Source organism: Salvelinus fontinalis, chromosome 23 (assembly GCF_029448725.1).
Source record: "Salvelinus fontinalis isolate EN_2023a chromosome 23, ASM2944872v1, whole genome shotgun sequence".
Taxonomy (NCBI): Eukaryota; Metazoa; Chordata; class Actinopteri; order Salmoniformes; family Salmonidae; genus Salvelinus; species Salvelinus fontinalis.
Window position 1 is genome coordinate 30581954 of NC_074687.1, and position 13884 is coordinate 30595837.

Consider the following 13884-nt stretch of genomic DNA (forward strand, 5'->3'; position numbering starts at 1 on the left):
GATATTTTCACTATTCTACAATGTAAAAAAACTAAAACCCTGGACTGAGTAGGTGTCAACTTTTTACTGGTACTGTACATCAGTGAACTTCGTCAAGATGAGAAACAAAACTTTTATATCTTGTCCCAAATGGCACCCTATGCGCTTCATCGGTAATTAGGGTGCCATTTGGGATTTAGTCTTACACTAAGCAGAGTTGTGGGAAGTGATGTGGTGGTAAAGGGAAGTCCCTTAAGGCTCTCTAGGATTTTTCCTTTTACCTCAGTGCTAGACTCTACCATTGCAGCTTGTCATTGATTTTGATAATCAGGTATTTATTGAATAAAATTGTTCATGAAATGTTCAACCAGGCTCCTCTGGCCAAATTGGAAGCTCTAGATAGTTTTATTTTTAAAGTATAAAAACTATTTCCAACTTTGTCATGAAGATGAAATCTTAAGTTGTATAAAGGAAAAACACTGGGTCCTTGGAATGAATGGTAATATTGCAGTATTTGTATTGCATTGGTTCCATCTTGATAAATCATGCACTACTACAAAGTTATGTTCATATTTATTGGTCCCTTGATAGAATGATGAAATTATCCTTTTATTCAGTATGTTGACTAGCTGACTGAGTGAGTCCTTAGAGTGCTTCTGTAATGTCTTCTGTTATTTCTCCTACAGGGTGTGGTGTCTGTAAGAGGATGCAGCCCGTATTTCAACAGGCAGCTACAGAGACCAAGGGTAAATTTGTAAGTAAACTCCTCATTTTCATTGCTTGATAATCTTAAAACTTTGTTGCCTGTCTCTGAATTTGTTTTTGGGTTAGTTGTCAAGTAGTTATGTCCCAACATTCTCAGTTCTAAGACGGCTCAAATCCGTTCATCCAGTCAAATTTAATTACCGTATTCAATTGCTTGCCTGTCTACCATAGCCCCTCTTCTTGGTTAAAAAGCTATTTTGAATGCACTGAGCTCTCTTAAGTGATCATGGTTAAAGGGATACTTCAGGACTTTGGCAATTTTAAGCACTTTATCTACACTACCAGTCAAAAATTTGGACACTTACACATTCATTGGTTTTTCTTTATTACTATTTTCTACATTGTGGAAGAATAGTGAAGACATCAAATTATGAAATAACACGCATAGAATCATGTAGTAACCAAAAAAGTGTAAAACAAATCAGAAAAAATATTTTTTGCATTCTTGAAAGTAGCCTTGACAACTTTGCACACTCTTGGCATTCTGTCAACTAGCTACATGAGGAATGCTTTTCCAACCATCTTGGAGTTCCCATATGCTGAGCTCTTGTTGGCTGCTTTTCCTTCACTCTGCAGTTTAAACCATCTCAATTGGGTCGAGGTCAGTGATTTGTGGAGGCCAGGTCATCTGATGCAGCACATCACTATCCTCCTTGGTCAAATAGCCCTTACACAGCCTGAAGGTGTGTTTTGGTTATTGTCCTGTTGAAAAACAAATGATAGTCCCACTAAGCGCAAACTAGATGGGATGGCATATTGCTGCAGAATGCTGTGGTAGCCATGCTGGTTAACTGTGCCTTGAATTCTAAATAAATCACATACTGTGTCACCAGCAATGCACCATCACACCTCTTCCTTCACGGTGGGAACCACACATGCAGAGATGATCCGTTCACCTACTCTGCGTCTCAAAGACATGGCGGTTAAAACCAAAAATCTCAAATTTGGACTCATCAGACCAGGACAGATTTCCACCGGTCTAATGTCCATTGCTCATGTTTCTTGGGCCAAATATGTCTTTTTGGTGTTCTTTTTAGTAGTGATTTATTTGCAGCAATTTGACATGAAGGCCTGATTCATGCAGTCTCCTCTGAACTGTTGATGTGTCTTACTTGAACTCTGTGACACATTTATTTGGGCTGCAATTTCTGAGGCTGTTAACTCTAATGAACTTATTCTCTGCAGCAGGGGTAACTCTGGGTCTTCCTTTTCTGTGGCAGTACTCATGAGAGCCAGTTTCATCATAGAGCTTGATGGTTTTTGTGACTGCACTTGGAAAATGTCAAGAACTTTGAAAGTTTCTTCGACTTGACTGACCTTCATGTCTTATAGTGATTATGGACTGTAGTTTCTCTTTGCTTATTTGATCTGTTTTTGCCATAATATGGACATGATCTTTTACCAAATAGGGATATCTTCTGTATACCACCCCAAACGCATTAGAAAGGAAAGAAAGTCCACAATTGTAACTTTTAACCTGTTAATTGAAATGCATTCCAGGTGACTACCTCATGAAGCTGTTTGAGAGAATGCCAAGAGTGCAAAGCTGTCATCATGGCAAATGGTGGCTACTTTTTTTTGTTACTACATGATTCCAAATACATGTTTCATTGTTTTGATGTCTTCACTATGTTTTTAGTGTAAAGAAAAACCTTGGAATGAGTAGGTGTCAACTTTTGACTAGTACTGTATGTCATCAGAGAACTGTCAAGATGGGAAATTAAACTTATGACCTGTCCCAAATGGCACCCTATGCCCTTCATAGTGCACTACTTCTGACAAAAGTAAGCGACGTGGTGGTAGAGATGCCCCTTAATGATCTCTAGGATTTTTCCTACAGTGTAGAATAAAGGAAAAAACGATAAATGAGTTAACGTTTGACTGGTACTATACCGCCCAACCCTACTCTGGGGTAGTATCTAGATTTTCATACGGTCTTACTTTTTCTGTACCATACCGGGATATATATACGGTATTACCGGAATGCACAGCTGGGGTGCTATTTCTAAAAGAAATATATAAAATAACATTTTATTTTGGAGGGTGCACAAAACAATTTAGGCAACAGGGCTCTTGGGCTGAAATGAAACATCTCAACAAAGAGGTGGACTAGAGTCAACCACAGATTTAAATCATGTAAGAAACCCCCATGTGACCACCTAGAAAAACAAACACGAGGTGTTTTAACACGCTCATCCTCAAGCAAAGCAGGCACAGCAGAAAGTCGGAGGGGAGAAATCCACCCAGCCACCGCTTAGAAACACACCTTGCTGCATGATTCATCTTTTGTAAGAAACTGTTCACAGCCGAGGCTCTGAAGGGAGAAAGTACACCCAGTGTTTAAACATACAGGAGAGGCTTCTTCTAGAGAACAATGTATTCACTCCATGTGTGCCTCATGGAAAAGAATGGGTTCTAATTGAAGGTGTTGTTGTGTGCATCCCAAATACCATCCTATTCCCTATAAAGTGCCTACATGCCCAGGTCAAAAGTAGTACACTGTATAGGGTGCTATTTGGGACACATCCTCTGTCTGATTTCAGCAAGGCAGGCTGAGTGAATAAATGAAGTATCTTGTTTCGAGATTTGCATAATAGATGCATTTAGCTCTCATGTACACACATGTGGAGTGTTCTGTTTTGGCTGTGTGGTGTGTGAAAAGTGATTTGTTGCGCAAACAATGGTCATCCGATCCAACACCACCTTCCCTATATCATTATAGATGTAGGAAGAGGAGATTATTTCTCCTGAAGATTATTTTAGTTCCTCATCAAGCTTGAGTATGTGCCATATCTTCATAAGAGTTCAAATTGAGTCGACACCCAAGTAATGAAACATTCACATTATGAAGGCAGGGAACCTCACAGATTTGAAATGGATATGGCAGGTGAGTTGCTTTGAGGTTTTTGAATTGCCCTTTGGAAGCTAACCTAGGTAGATTATTACCATGCATATTTCATTGTACCCTTTCATCTAACATCTGGTTTTCATGTGTCATTCTGTTTACATGGTTTCCCCTCTTTTTTGTCATCTTCATTTAGTGGAACTTTGTGTGCACGCTCCTGTGTCTGGTCTTTAGGTGCTGGCTGGGATGAACGTGCACCCAGCTGAGTTTGATGGCCTCAAGCAGGAGTACAACGTCAAGGGCTACCCGACCTTCTGCTACTTCAAGTGAGTCTCTATCACTATAGGCCACGGTAAATACACACACTCACACACTCTCTCACACACTCTCTCTCACACACTCTCACTCTCACTCTCACTCTCACTCTCACTCTCACTCTCACTCTCACTCTCACTCTCACTCTCACACACACACTGTTTCCATTAACAGGCGAGCCTAGTTGTGGTCAATTTGCAGTGTATGGATTATTAATATAATTGTTCTGGTCCAACCATTTGCTCTGACAAAAAAAAAACGTCCTTTGGCTGAATCTAGTTGCCTACTCCGGAGTAAGGGCTTCAGAAGGTTCTAGCAGCAGGGAGGGGGAGGGCTTCAGAAGGTTCTAGCAGCAGGGAGGGGGAGGGCTTCAGAAGGTTCTAGCAGCAGGGAGGGGGAGGGCTTCAGAAGGTTCTAGCAACAGGGAGGGGGAGGGGCTTCAGGGGGTTCTAGCAGCAGGGAATGTAGGTAGGATGGAGAGAAGGTAGAGGTGGTGGGTCTGTCTGTAGGCACTGGCAGACCTCACTCCCCTTCCTTTTTCACAGGAGGCAAGGGTTGCTCCAGATGTTCTGAATCTGTTTATCACTTAAAGTTTCTTTGCGTTGTTGGTTGGGTCTTAAAGTATTCTGTTTGAAGCAGGCACACAATGGGGGGCTGTGGCTGGCTGGGGAGGACACAGGCCTGGTGTCAAGTGGGTTCCTTGGCTGTTGGTTCAAAGACATCTGGGCATCTGAAGGAGGTTGGGGTCTGGGCTTTCTCTCCTGCGTTGCATCACCGTCCCCAAGCCTCAGACGTCACACCAGGGGGTCCTAGAAGTAACTGTCACGACAGCCTCAAAGTGCGCTCAGACACTGTCAGTCGGACCCTAGATCACCTCTGTCAACTCAAACGGTCTCTTGTAAACGGTGTTTCTCTCAAGCCTCCAGCCATAATCCTCTCCAACTCGGCATTAGGCTCTGTTCTCAGGCCAGCCTCTACCTCCAGCCCTCCAGCCCAGCCTCAACACTTAGCAGCGTTGTCCTCTCCATCTCAGTGTTAAGGACTGTATCGTCTCTCTCAGCCCTTTAATTATTGATGGGCTAATTAAGCAGAGTCCTTGGCCCAGGGGGGGAGGTGGGGCTAACGACCATATAGTACCATTGGTTACAGTAATGACTTTCTCTCTCTGATAAACATGAGTGCATCAGCCCAGGATCCAATCATTACTGCTTCTAGAATTGTCTTGCTGTTCAAGCTCCTTTTCAAATACACCCACTCTGCACTGGAAAGAAAAGGTATCTAAGGAGAGCAAGGGCACACAGTTAAACATTTTGATAACACTTAAAGCCTGCAGGTAGAATGCTTTCTAACTCTTTAGATAACTGTATCATAATGCATTATACCTCCATGTCAAGCGTTTCCTACAGTTTTGCTGAGCTGAAACAAAGGTAAGCGTCCATGCTCTCTCCCTCTGCCTCTTAAACTACGTGTGATGCGTGGCACTAATACTGTACGGCTGCTGTTTTGAATTTTACATTACATTGGCCCGATGTTCACGGTTCCCTACAGATCAGTTACAAATGAGCATGATCTGCAGCCATTCGGTTCAGCTGGAGCAGCTAGTGCTCCTCGCTCCCTACCCACCGCCGCTGATTCATTTCAGTCTCAGGAGATCAGAAAAGATAAAGAAGCTATTACATGAGGAACCGTTTCCGTGTGGGAAGCCCCCCATAGATATCCACACAATTATAATTTTAGCTACTGTTTTTAGATTATTTATAATGCATGGTGAGGGGACAATAGAAGAAATGTACTTCTATTATTTTAACTAGTGGTACATTTTAGGAAAGGGTGAAACAATTAATGTTCAATTTCTTTTGTTTGAGCTTTTCCTCATCACAAAACATTTCCTTTTTGACTTTCCACAACATTGACCCCGGTCTCTCTGATGTGCTGTATATCTCAATGAAGAAACTAGGTCCTCTGGACATAAAATGCACTTTCCTAGAGGTCACCCCTTTCAGTGAAGTCAGTAGGTTACATTGTAGTTTTTCCCATTGTTCTTAGAACTTCTAGAAGCTGAACTCAGAATGTTGTGCAACACTCATGACATGGATTAGTGTGTTTCCTAAATATAGTAATTATTCTGGGTGATACTGTACTGATGCCAGCAGATGTTTTCTAGCTGTCTTATATTCTCTCTCTCCTCTGTGTTTTTAGGAAGGGGAAGTTCCTGCACCACTATGAGAACAATGGGGGCACAGCCAAGGACATCATTGACTGGATGAAGAAGTGAGTTTAACCATTTCCTTTCTTTCCATCACTTTCCCCTCATAAAATAGGGTCAGGAGGATTTCCTGACCACGGGTTAGGGAGCTGGGTAAACTCTGGCCTATTCATGTTCCTGTGTGGCTCAGTTGGTAGGAGCGTGGTGTTGGCAACCCCACGGCCAATGAAATGAATATGTAAACCGGTATACTTGCTGTACTGGAACTCACTTTTATCCAAAGTAAGTGGCATATTACGCCTGTACAAAGTTTATCAACCTACCCTGTAGTCTCACCTCTTTGTGGGGCGGCAAGTAGCTTATTGGTTAGAGCGTTGGACTAGTAACCGGAAGGTTGCAAGATCGAATCCCCGAGCTGACAAGGTTAAAACCTGTTGTTCTGCCCCCGGACAAGCCAGTTAAACCATTGTTCCTAGGCTGTCATTGAAAATAAGAATTTGTTATTAACTGACTTGCATAGTTAAATAAAGGTAAAATAAATGAAATGTCCCCACTCTGATCCCGGTTAGCTCTCTCACTCGACTGTTCACCGTGTTTTAGCCTATTGAAAGGGCACGGAGCAGATTTCACAGCTATTGCAGGAAATGAAGTCAGAGAACTGTGGCTCTCTCAAGCATATGCTTCAAGGCATGACAGCTTTCCTCGGAGTACACTTCAGAAACAATCCCACGGTATACACACACCTGTTCATACAGACTGTAGAAATTATCCTGACTCAGTCTTCCTCTAGGGTCCAGTATGACCTGCTAGGAGGCCTGTACTAATAGTTAATGATCCAATATCCTTAGTGAACATTACATGCCTCTGTGGATGGCCTCACATCACCTTTGCAAGATGGGCTGAACCTGAATGGGCAGAGAAAAAAACACTGCAGAGCTTGGCTTTTAGATTCCTCCATGGTGGCATTATGGGCTGCTGTCTGTCGTTATGGAAGCGTGTTAACACCACACACAGTGGTACTGCAGCAGGCATCAGTAGGCTAGCTAAGTAATAAGGAAGTGCACCTGATGTTGCCTAGAAACGAGCTGGACATCTGGCTATGAATGAGTACTGTGAATAAGTATGGACCTGCTGTGCATTTGAATGTATTGGAGATGACATGCAGTACTCTGGCGCACACTGTCCAGGAGCTGTCAATCTATCCAGTTGCACATAAACAGATATTCAACCTCCTAGGCTTATTTACACGTGCTGTAGGCGGTTGTTAACACTCGTATGTCTTCTCGTGGCTAGTAGGAGTAAAAGACTGTAAGAAGTGGTGTGTGTGTGGCTGTGCTAGGGGGGGCTCTGTCATATGGGTGTGACCACTACAGGCCAGATGTGTCTGACATGACGTGAGGTGGAGTAGGTGCTACAGTACAGCTGGGCCTGCCTCTATTCATAACAAACATGTTTTAGCTCACTTCGAAGGCTCTTTAAATCTTTTCTCACTCCCACCACCCTCGCCTGTCTCTCCAGTCCCCAGCCCCCCCAGCCGAAGGTCCCAGAGGTCCAGTGGTCGGAGACCGACTCCCCTGTCTTCCACCTGACTGACGACTCCTTCGATGGGTTCCTGGCGGAACACCCGTCTGTCCTGATCATGTTCTACGCTCCATGTGAGTAGCCTCACACTCACACTCAAAGTAACAGGTTATGATGACATCATACGGTTTACATAAGTTTAATTGTGTCATTGCTACAGCTTATGCAACAGATTGCTATTGTTACAAACACTTTGTAAAAGTGTTAAAGTTAAACTTCAGCTGGTTAGATTTCCATTGCGAAACATCCTCATACAAAACTGATCTGTGAGGAGAGAAGCAAGTAAACGTCAGGGGGATGTTTTGACAGAGTTGAAAAGCAGTGATATTGTCATAGTGCACCGTATAACTTCAAATGCATGCAAATACTGTACATGCATTCTTCAAAACACATTTTGGAATGCAATAGTCGCACAACTGAATTGTGCATTGTTACCATCCTAATCTGCATGAAGATGCTCTCCCTGCCTAGATAATGCACTATTTTAGGTTTTGAAAACAATCCACAGGTATTGTGAGTAGTCTTGTTTGACTAGCTCAAAAGCAAAGGTTTTTCAGCACTTTCAAATCTTTCCCTCTTGTCTGCAGACGACCTCCTCCCGGCTGGTCCTCACTTAGGCCCTCTTTACTTTGCCTGTCAACCTGGTATCCGCCCGTGGTATATAAAGGACCACGGCTCACGGGATAAAAGTCCAATTTTATATGGCTCCTTGTTATAACACAGAAAGGCCAGCTAGACCAACCCACCCTCGCGCCATGGTGCCCTGCCTCTCACAATGGCCATCCTGGCTGTCACTTCACTGGGAACTGCTATGGCCACTCACTGAGATGCCCAGGCCAAGAACAACCAGCTGATACAAGCACATCAGTCAGACATTTCAGCTCTCTCAAACACACACACAGGAGCCCCTCCTAGCAAGACCAAGCAAATGCAGACACATAAAATGACACACACTTGCCTGGAAGCAGTTTAATGGTCAACCAGTCATAGTGAGATTAATGGCCTCATGGTCAAGAGCAACAGCTTTTGTCCAGCTCTTACGGAGACCGTTAGATCCCATCCTGTGTGAGCTGCTCCCTGCACACTGGGTTGTTTCCCTTGTCTGTGTGCATCTGCCGACGCAGGATGTATACAGACCAAATGACTGTAGTTTGTCTGTGAATGGCCCTGGTGGATCCTCAAGCATGACGGCTGCTGGTGATATATGTGGGCGTGTGTCTCAGACCTGTCCACACCAAGGTTAAAAACAGGATCTAGCCAAATTACTTTTCATCCTCTAGTCTATTCAGACCGGTGATCGAAGGAGGAAACATGGCCAGCCGCACGCTGAGCCATACTCAGCAGAGCAGCCTTATTTTAATACCCAAGAAGCCTTTGTCTGTTCAACACTCAAAGGAAATACACACTCCCCTGCTGTGAATCAACATTTCATGTAGCTTAGCCCTCCTCCCCCAGACACTAAATGAAGGCGATGAAACCAGCAGAGTTGAGGTGATGCAGAAGATGACGCAATAAAGCACTATTATTCTGTGTCTCCTGTTTTTAAACTACTCTTTTTTTTAAGGTCAGAGGCAGTGCTTTCCTCCACAAATCCTGTCTGACAATTCTACAAAAGTTTCAGCAAAAAATTCAAATTAAACGCATAACTATTTTGCATGCAACAGTGTTTGATCTGTATTATGTGGACTTCAGATGTTACTGATTGAGGACTGTGTTCCTGGCCTTTTTGAATATGGCAATGTGCCAACTAAAGATCTAGCAGATGCATCCAGCCATGCACAGCAATGCTATTAGAAAACAAACTCAGCATGCATTCTGCTCTTCAGCGAGCTGAGGCAATATAAGCCTTACCAACCTCTAGTGGATGCTGGTTACAAATATTGAGTTCAGAATCTTTCTTCTTTTTTTTCAGCTCTAAAAATAAGATGCTGCCGAGCTTTTATTTTTTTTTATTTTTTTTATCAAACGCTGCATTTATTCATGACGCTGGAATTCAGTGTCACAGCTGTGTTGACAAGCTTGCAAACACACAGTCCACCCCGTTCTCGCACTGGGGGGAACATTAGTCCTATTATCCTCACGTACCCAGCCCAGCTATGTCACTGGTCTCAGTTCCACTGTTTTCTCCCATCACACTGGCTACAGAGGTGATGAGGACAGAACCTTTCAATTCCTACAGCTACACACACCCTGGCGTATGGATGGAGTCATGCCTATAGTTAGTGGACAGACATGACTATATCCTTCAGGCTTACACTTCAGGGAGTTAACTCGCTCTGATAAATGTCATACAATTTACTGTCCCTTCTAGGGAAATAACCCACTTTAATACGAGGTGAGAACGTTGCTCTCATTAGTTCCGCGTGTTGGTCTCTGACGTAAGTAAAGAAAGCACAAGTTGGGCAACATTAGGTGTTATACATTTTTATATAGTAAAACTTCCAATGGTAAGTTGAAACCAGGTGGGGGGGAAGGAGAATTCCCTGAAGTTTAATTGAATGTACTTGGTTGAGGCCCTACAGAGAACATAGTGTTGTGAATGGCTTGATTCATTCAATTAAGAGGCTCTTTGCTGTTTCTATTAAGGCCACTTATAATGTGATTATGGGCAAGTATGGTGAGAATCCCTAGCATTAAGTCATCCTCGCTCAGCTAGTCATGTCTGTCTTTGTGTTTTGAACTGCAGGGTGTGGCCATTGTAAAAAGATGAAGCCAGAGTATGAGGAAGCCGCTGAATACCTCAACAAAAACAATGTAAGTACAACGGTGGTGTATGTAACAGGGAAAGAGGGATACCTAGTCAGTTGTCCAACTGAAATGTGTCTTCCGCATTTAAACCTCAACCCTCAATCAGACTTCCACGTCTTCGGCGCCCGGGGAACAATGGGTTAGCTGCCTTGTTCAGGGGCAGAAAAACATATTTTTACCTTGTCAGCTCGGGTATTCGATCAAGCAACCTTCCGGTTACTGGCCCAACGCTCTGAAAACAGTGCTTGTCATGTGTGTATTTATATGTATGTGCATACTTCTGAAGCCTTGCAACACCAATTTATTCCAAACCCCAGCTGTGAGATATTGCCTGAAGTGAACACCAGAACAGAGTTAAACCCTTCTACTTGGCTGGTGCAGTCAGTCTGACACAAGTGCCTGGCTGTCAGAGCTCCTTATGTGTTTCTGATTAGCTGGGTGTGTCTGCCCTCTACTCTCCCCAGCCCAGGGTCAGGCCAATACAAATCAGCAGAGATCGCCTTGTGATTGAAACAATTATCTCATCCATCCCCGATCTGCTCTGTTCCACTCCTCTCTGCAACACTGCTGGGTTTTGTGTATCAACAATGGTCCACCACCCAAAGGATATCCAGCCAACTTGACACAACTGTGGGAAGCATTTGGTTCAACATGGGCCAGCACGAGGTGTACTTTTCAGGGTTTATATTCAGCCTGTATTGAATTACCTCACTCTAGCGGGGTCAACCCGTTTTGGGGGAATTTGAATCTGAGTAAAAGTTTTTGTGCTTGTCTTGCCTCTAAAATAACAAGTTCAAAATACTTTTCGAACATCATTGTAATCTCACCTGAGTTGTGTGCTGTAGACTTCAAGTGAATTGCATGTGCTTACTTTTTTGTGATTTTCCTCTTCTCACTGGGCTGAGTTGACCTTTAAGTGCTGTGATCCAGTCTGAACTAGCTGATCTACTATGTGATGGTGTATCCTGATCTGACTCCTGCCCTCCAGAGCCCTGGAGTTCTGGCAGCCGTGGACATCACCATTCACAAGGCGGTGGGAGACCGCTTCAAGATCTCTGGCTTCCCCACCGTCAAGTACTTTGAGAAGGGAGAGGAGAAGTTCACTCTACCCCACCTTAGGAGCAAGGACAAGATCATTGAATATCTGCAGAAGTGAGCTATGTTCTTCTATAGTACTTTGTCCTTCCACAACCCAGGGTCAACATAAGCCTGGTCCCAGATCTGTTTTGTGCTATTTTGCCTATTCTCAGCACAAACTGATCTGGGACCAGGCTAGGACCAGGTCAACATACCAGTTCCAGATGAGTTTATGTAAAATGGGCTTAAACTGAAGGCAGTTCTCAACTTCTGGAGTCAAGTGTTGGTGTGTGTCATACCCATTCATTGACTTGATGTAGTACTTTCGGGCTGACACGTCACATTCTCTGCTGAGCTTAGCTGGCTAGATATGATGCCTCTATCTCCAGTGGACTAGGAAGTCTTGCGAGATCAAGAGGATGGTGAAAATTAACAGTAAGCTGCTTTGAGGGTACTTTACTATACTGCTAGATGCAGTGATCTAATGCTCATGTTTTGTATTGTTGGAACCCTCGCGGTTTTAACAATATAGATTTTTCAAATGAACTTCCATTGAGCTAGTGCTACCAAAAGTTGCTGAATGTCTTTTCTTTTCAAACTGATCCACAATTTTTCAACTTAATGTACCTTGGTTTGTGTGACCTCCAGCCCCCAGGCGCCCCCTCCCCCAGAGCAGTCCTGGGAAGACAAGCCGTCTGGTGTTAGCCATCTTGGAATGGAGGACTTCAAGGAAGTGTTGAAGAAGAAGAAGCATGCCCTCGTTATGTTCTACGCACCATGTAAGTCGAATGTGACATTTGGACTTACTAGTCTCAGGCAGGGCGATTTCATCATGAGACAGTGATTCCAAATTGAGTCTGCTACATTAGCACCCTGCTAGTGACAATGACACTGCACCGCTTGTTAGTGTCCGATAAAACCACATTTGATTTTAACTTTTTACACTTTTTTTTTTTTTATGATCTATGCTCCCTAGGAGCAATAGGGTTTAAGGTTTTACACCACCAATACAATCATTGTAGCCTCTTTCTTGCCATCATCTGGTGGAAAATGACACCGAATGCTCAGTATAGACTTATAGTACCATTGGGGGGGAAAGTAGTATGACAGCATTGACAGGCCCACCACCCAATACAGCATCTCCATATCCTTTCAGCGGACTCACACCCTTCCTTCCCAGTTGATTCAGGACCGGTTCATGGGATGTGCCGGTTGACAGTAAAGAAGCTCTGCAGTCACTGTCTGATAAGAGACTTCAAAGACCACACATCACTGCACCGTCCGTCTTCCTCTTAGTTAACATGAAACAAAGCAACGCCTTCGGTTTTTCCTCCACAAGGAGGTTGTGGAGACCCAGCAGAACACGGCAATAACAACCTGCTCTGTTTTTGTCCCTCTTCTCCTAATCCTCTTTGTAACAACTGCCTATTAGGGGCTTTGAGAGATCAAACTACTGACTTTCACATAAAGACTCTCTAATCTAATGCCTTCATACAATATGTACATTGTTACCTAAAGGAGGGTGTCTGTCTGTTAATTGCAGCCTCTTCGTCAGATCTTCTGAACTAAACTGCTACCTCTAACATGTATCAGAGCAACGCTTCCTATCCCCAGGAATTTCCTGCTAGTTATTTTTGTCGCACTTCACTAAATGCTCATTTGTATCATACCTTTTTAGACTAAATACTGGAAATGATTTGTAAATAAGAAAGCATTAACACTTAATGTTGTGTTTACACCAGAAAGCTACTGTATATTTCAATTGGACCTGTTGGGAATTGTCAGTTTCATATGTGAAGTGTAGAATCAAGATGGGATCGGACAAACCGGTATATTATACCCTGCACGTATTGGAGATACAGCACATTGTTTTTACTACTAAAGCTCTTACACCAATTACATAAGATTCAACAGATTTCACGTTCTTCTACATGAAATGGGAAAATCAAAGCATACGGCTTGCTGCAGCTCCCCGTGGTTCTATTGTTGAATATAAATTATTACTAGATGTGAAAGGGACTGAAATGACAAGGCATTTACATGGTGAAAAGGAGAGGGTTCTCATTTAATGTGATTTTTTTATTTATTTATTTTTCAGCAGAAAAGCAGCAGAAACTATCCAGAAATATTCACTTAGTTGGTAATCTTCTTACTCAGTGGCAGCAAAAGTGGTATCAGTAATTACTTTAAAAAAGTGAGTTGTTACAGTAGTTGACCCTAAGAAGGTAGAGCTTCTCTCGTGGATGTGCGTCCCCTTGCTGAAAGACAAGGGTCAGTCATTATCTGCCATGTCTAGCATTCTTTAGTATAAAATGGTATTCCTGCTATTCTGAGTCCTGGTAACATGTGCTGTGTCCCAAATGGCACC

At 43.3% G+C, this 13884-nt stretch overlaps 1 protein-coding gene across 1 annotated transcript in view; it reads left to right on the top strand.

Moving 5' to 3' along the window:
• The window catches only part of LOC129821108 (protein disulfide-isomerase A5-like), a 55662-nt gene that overhangs the window by 27478 nt on the left and 14300 nt on the right, over nt 1–13884 (top strand). Inside the window, exons 8-14 of the mRNA XM_055878410.1 lie at nt 666–733; nt 3824–3915; nt 6104–6175; nt 7629–7765; nt 10378–10445; nt 11428–11591; nt 12165–12295. Of these exons, the coding sequence (XP_055734385.1) occupies nt 666–733; nt 3824–3915; nt 6104–6175; nt 7629–7765; nt 10378–10445; nt 11428–11591; nt 12165–12295 (732 nt within the window). The remainder of the gene's footprint in view (nt 1–665; nt 734–3823; nt 3916–6103; nt 6176–7628; nt 7766–10377; nt 10446–11427; nt 11592–12164; nt 12296–13884) is intronic.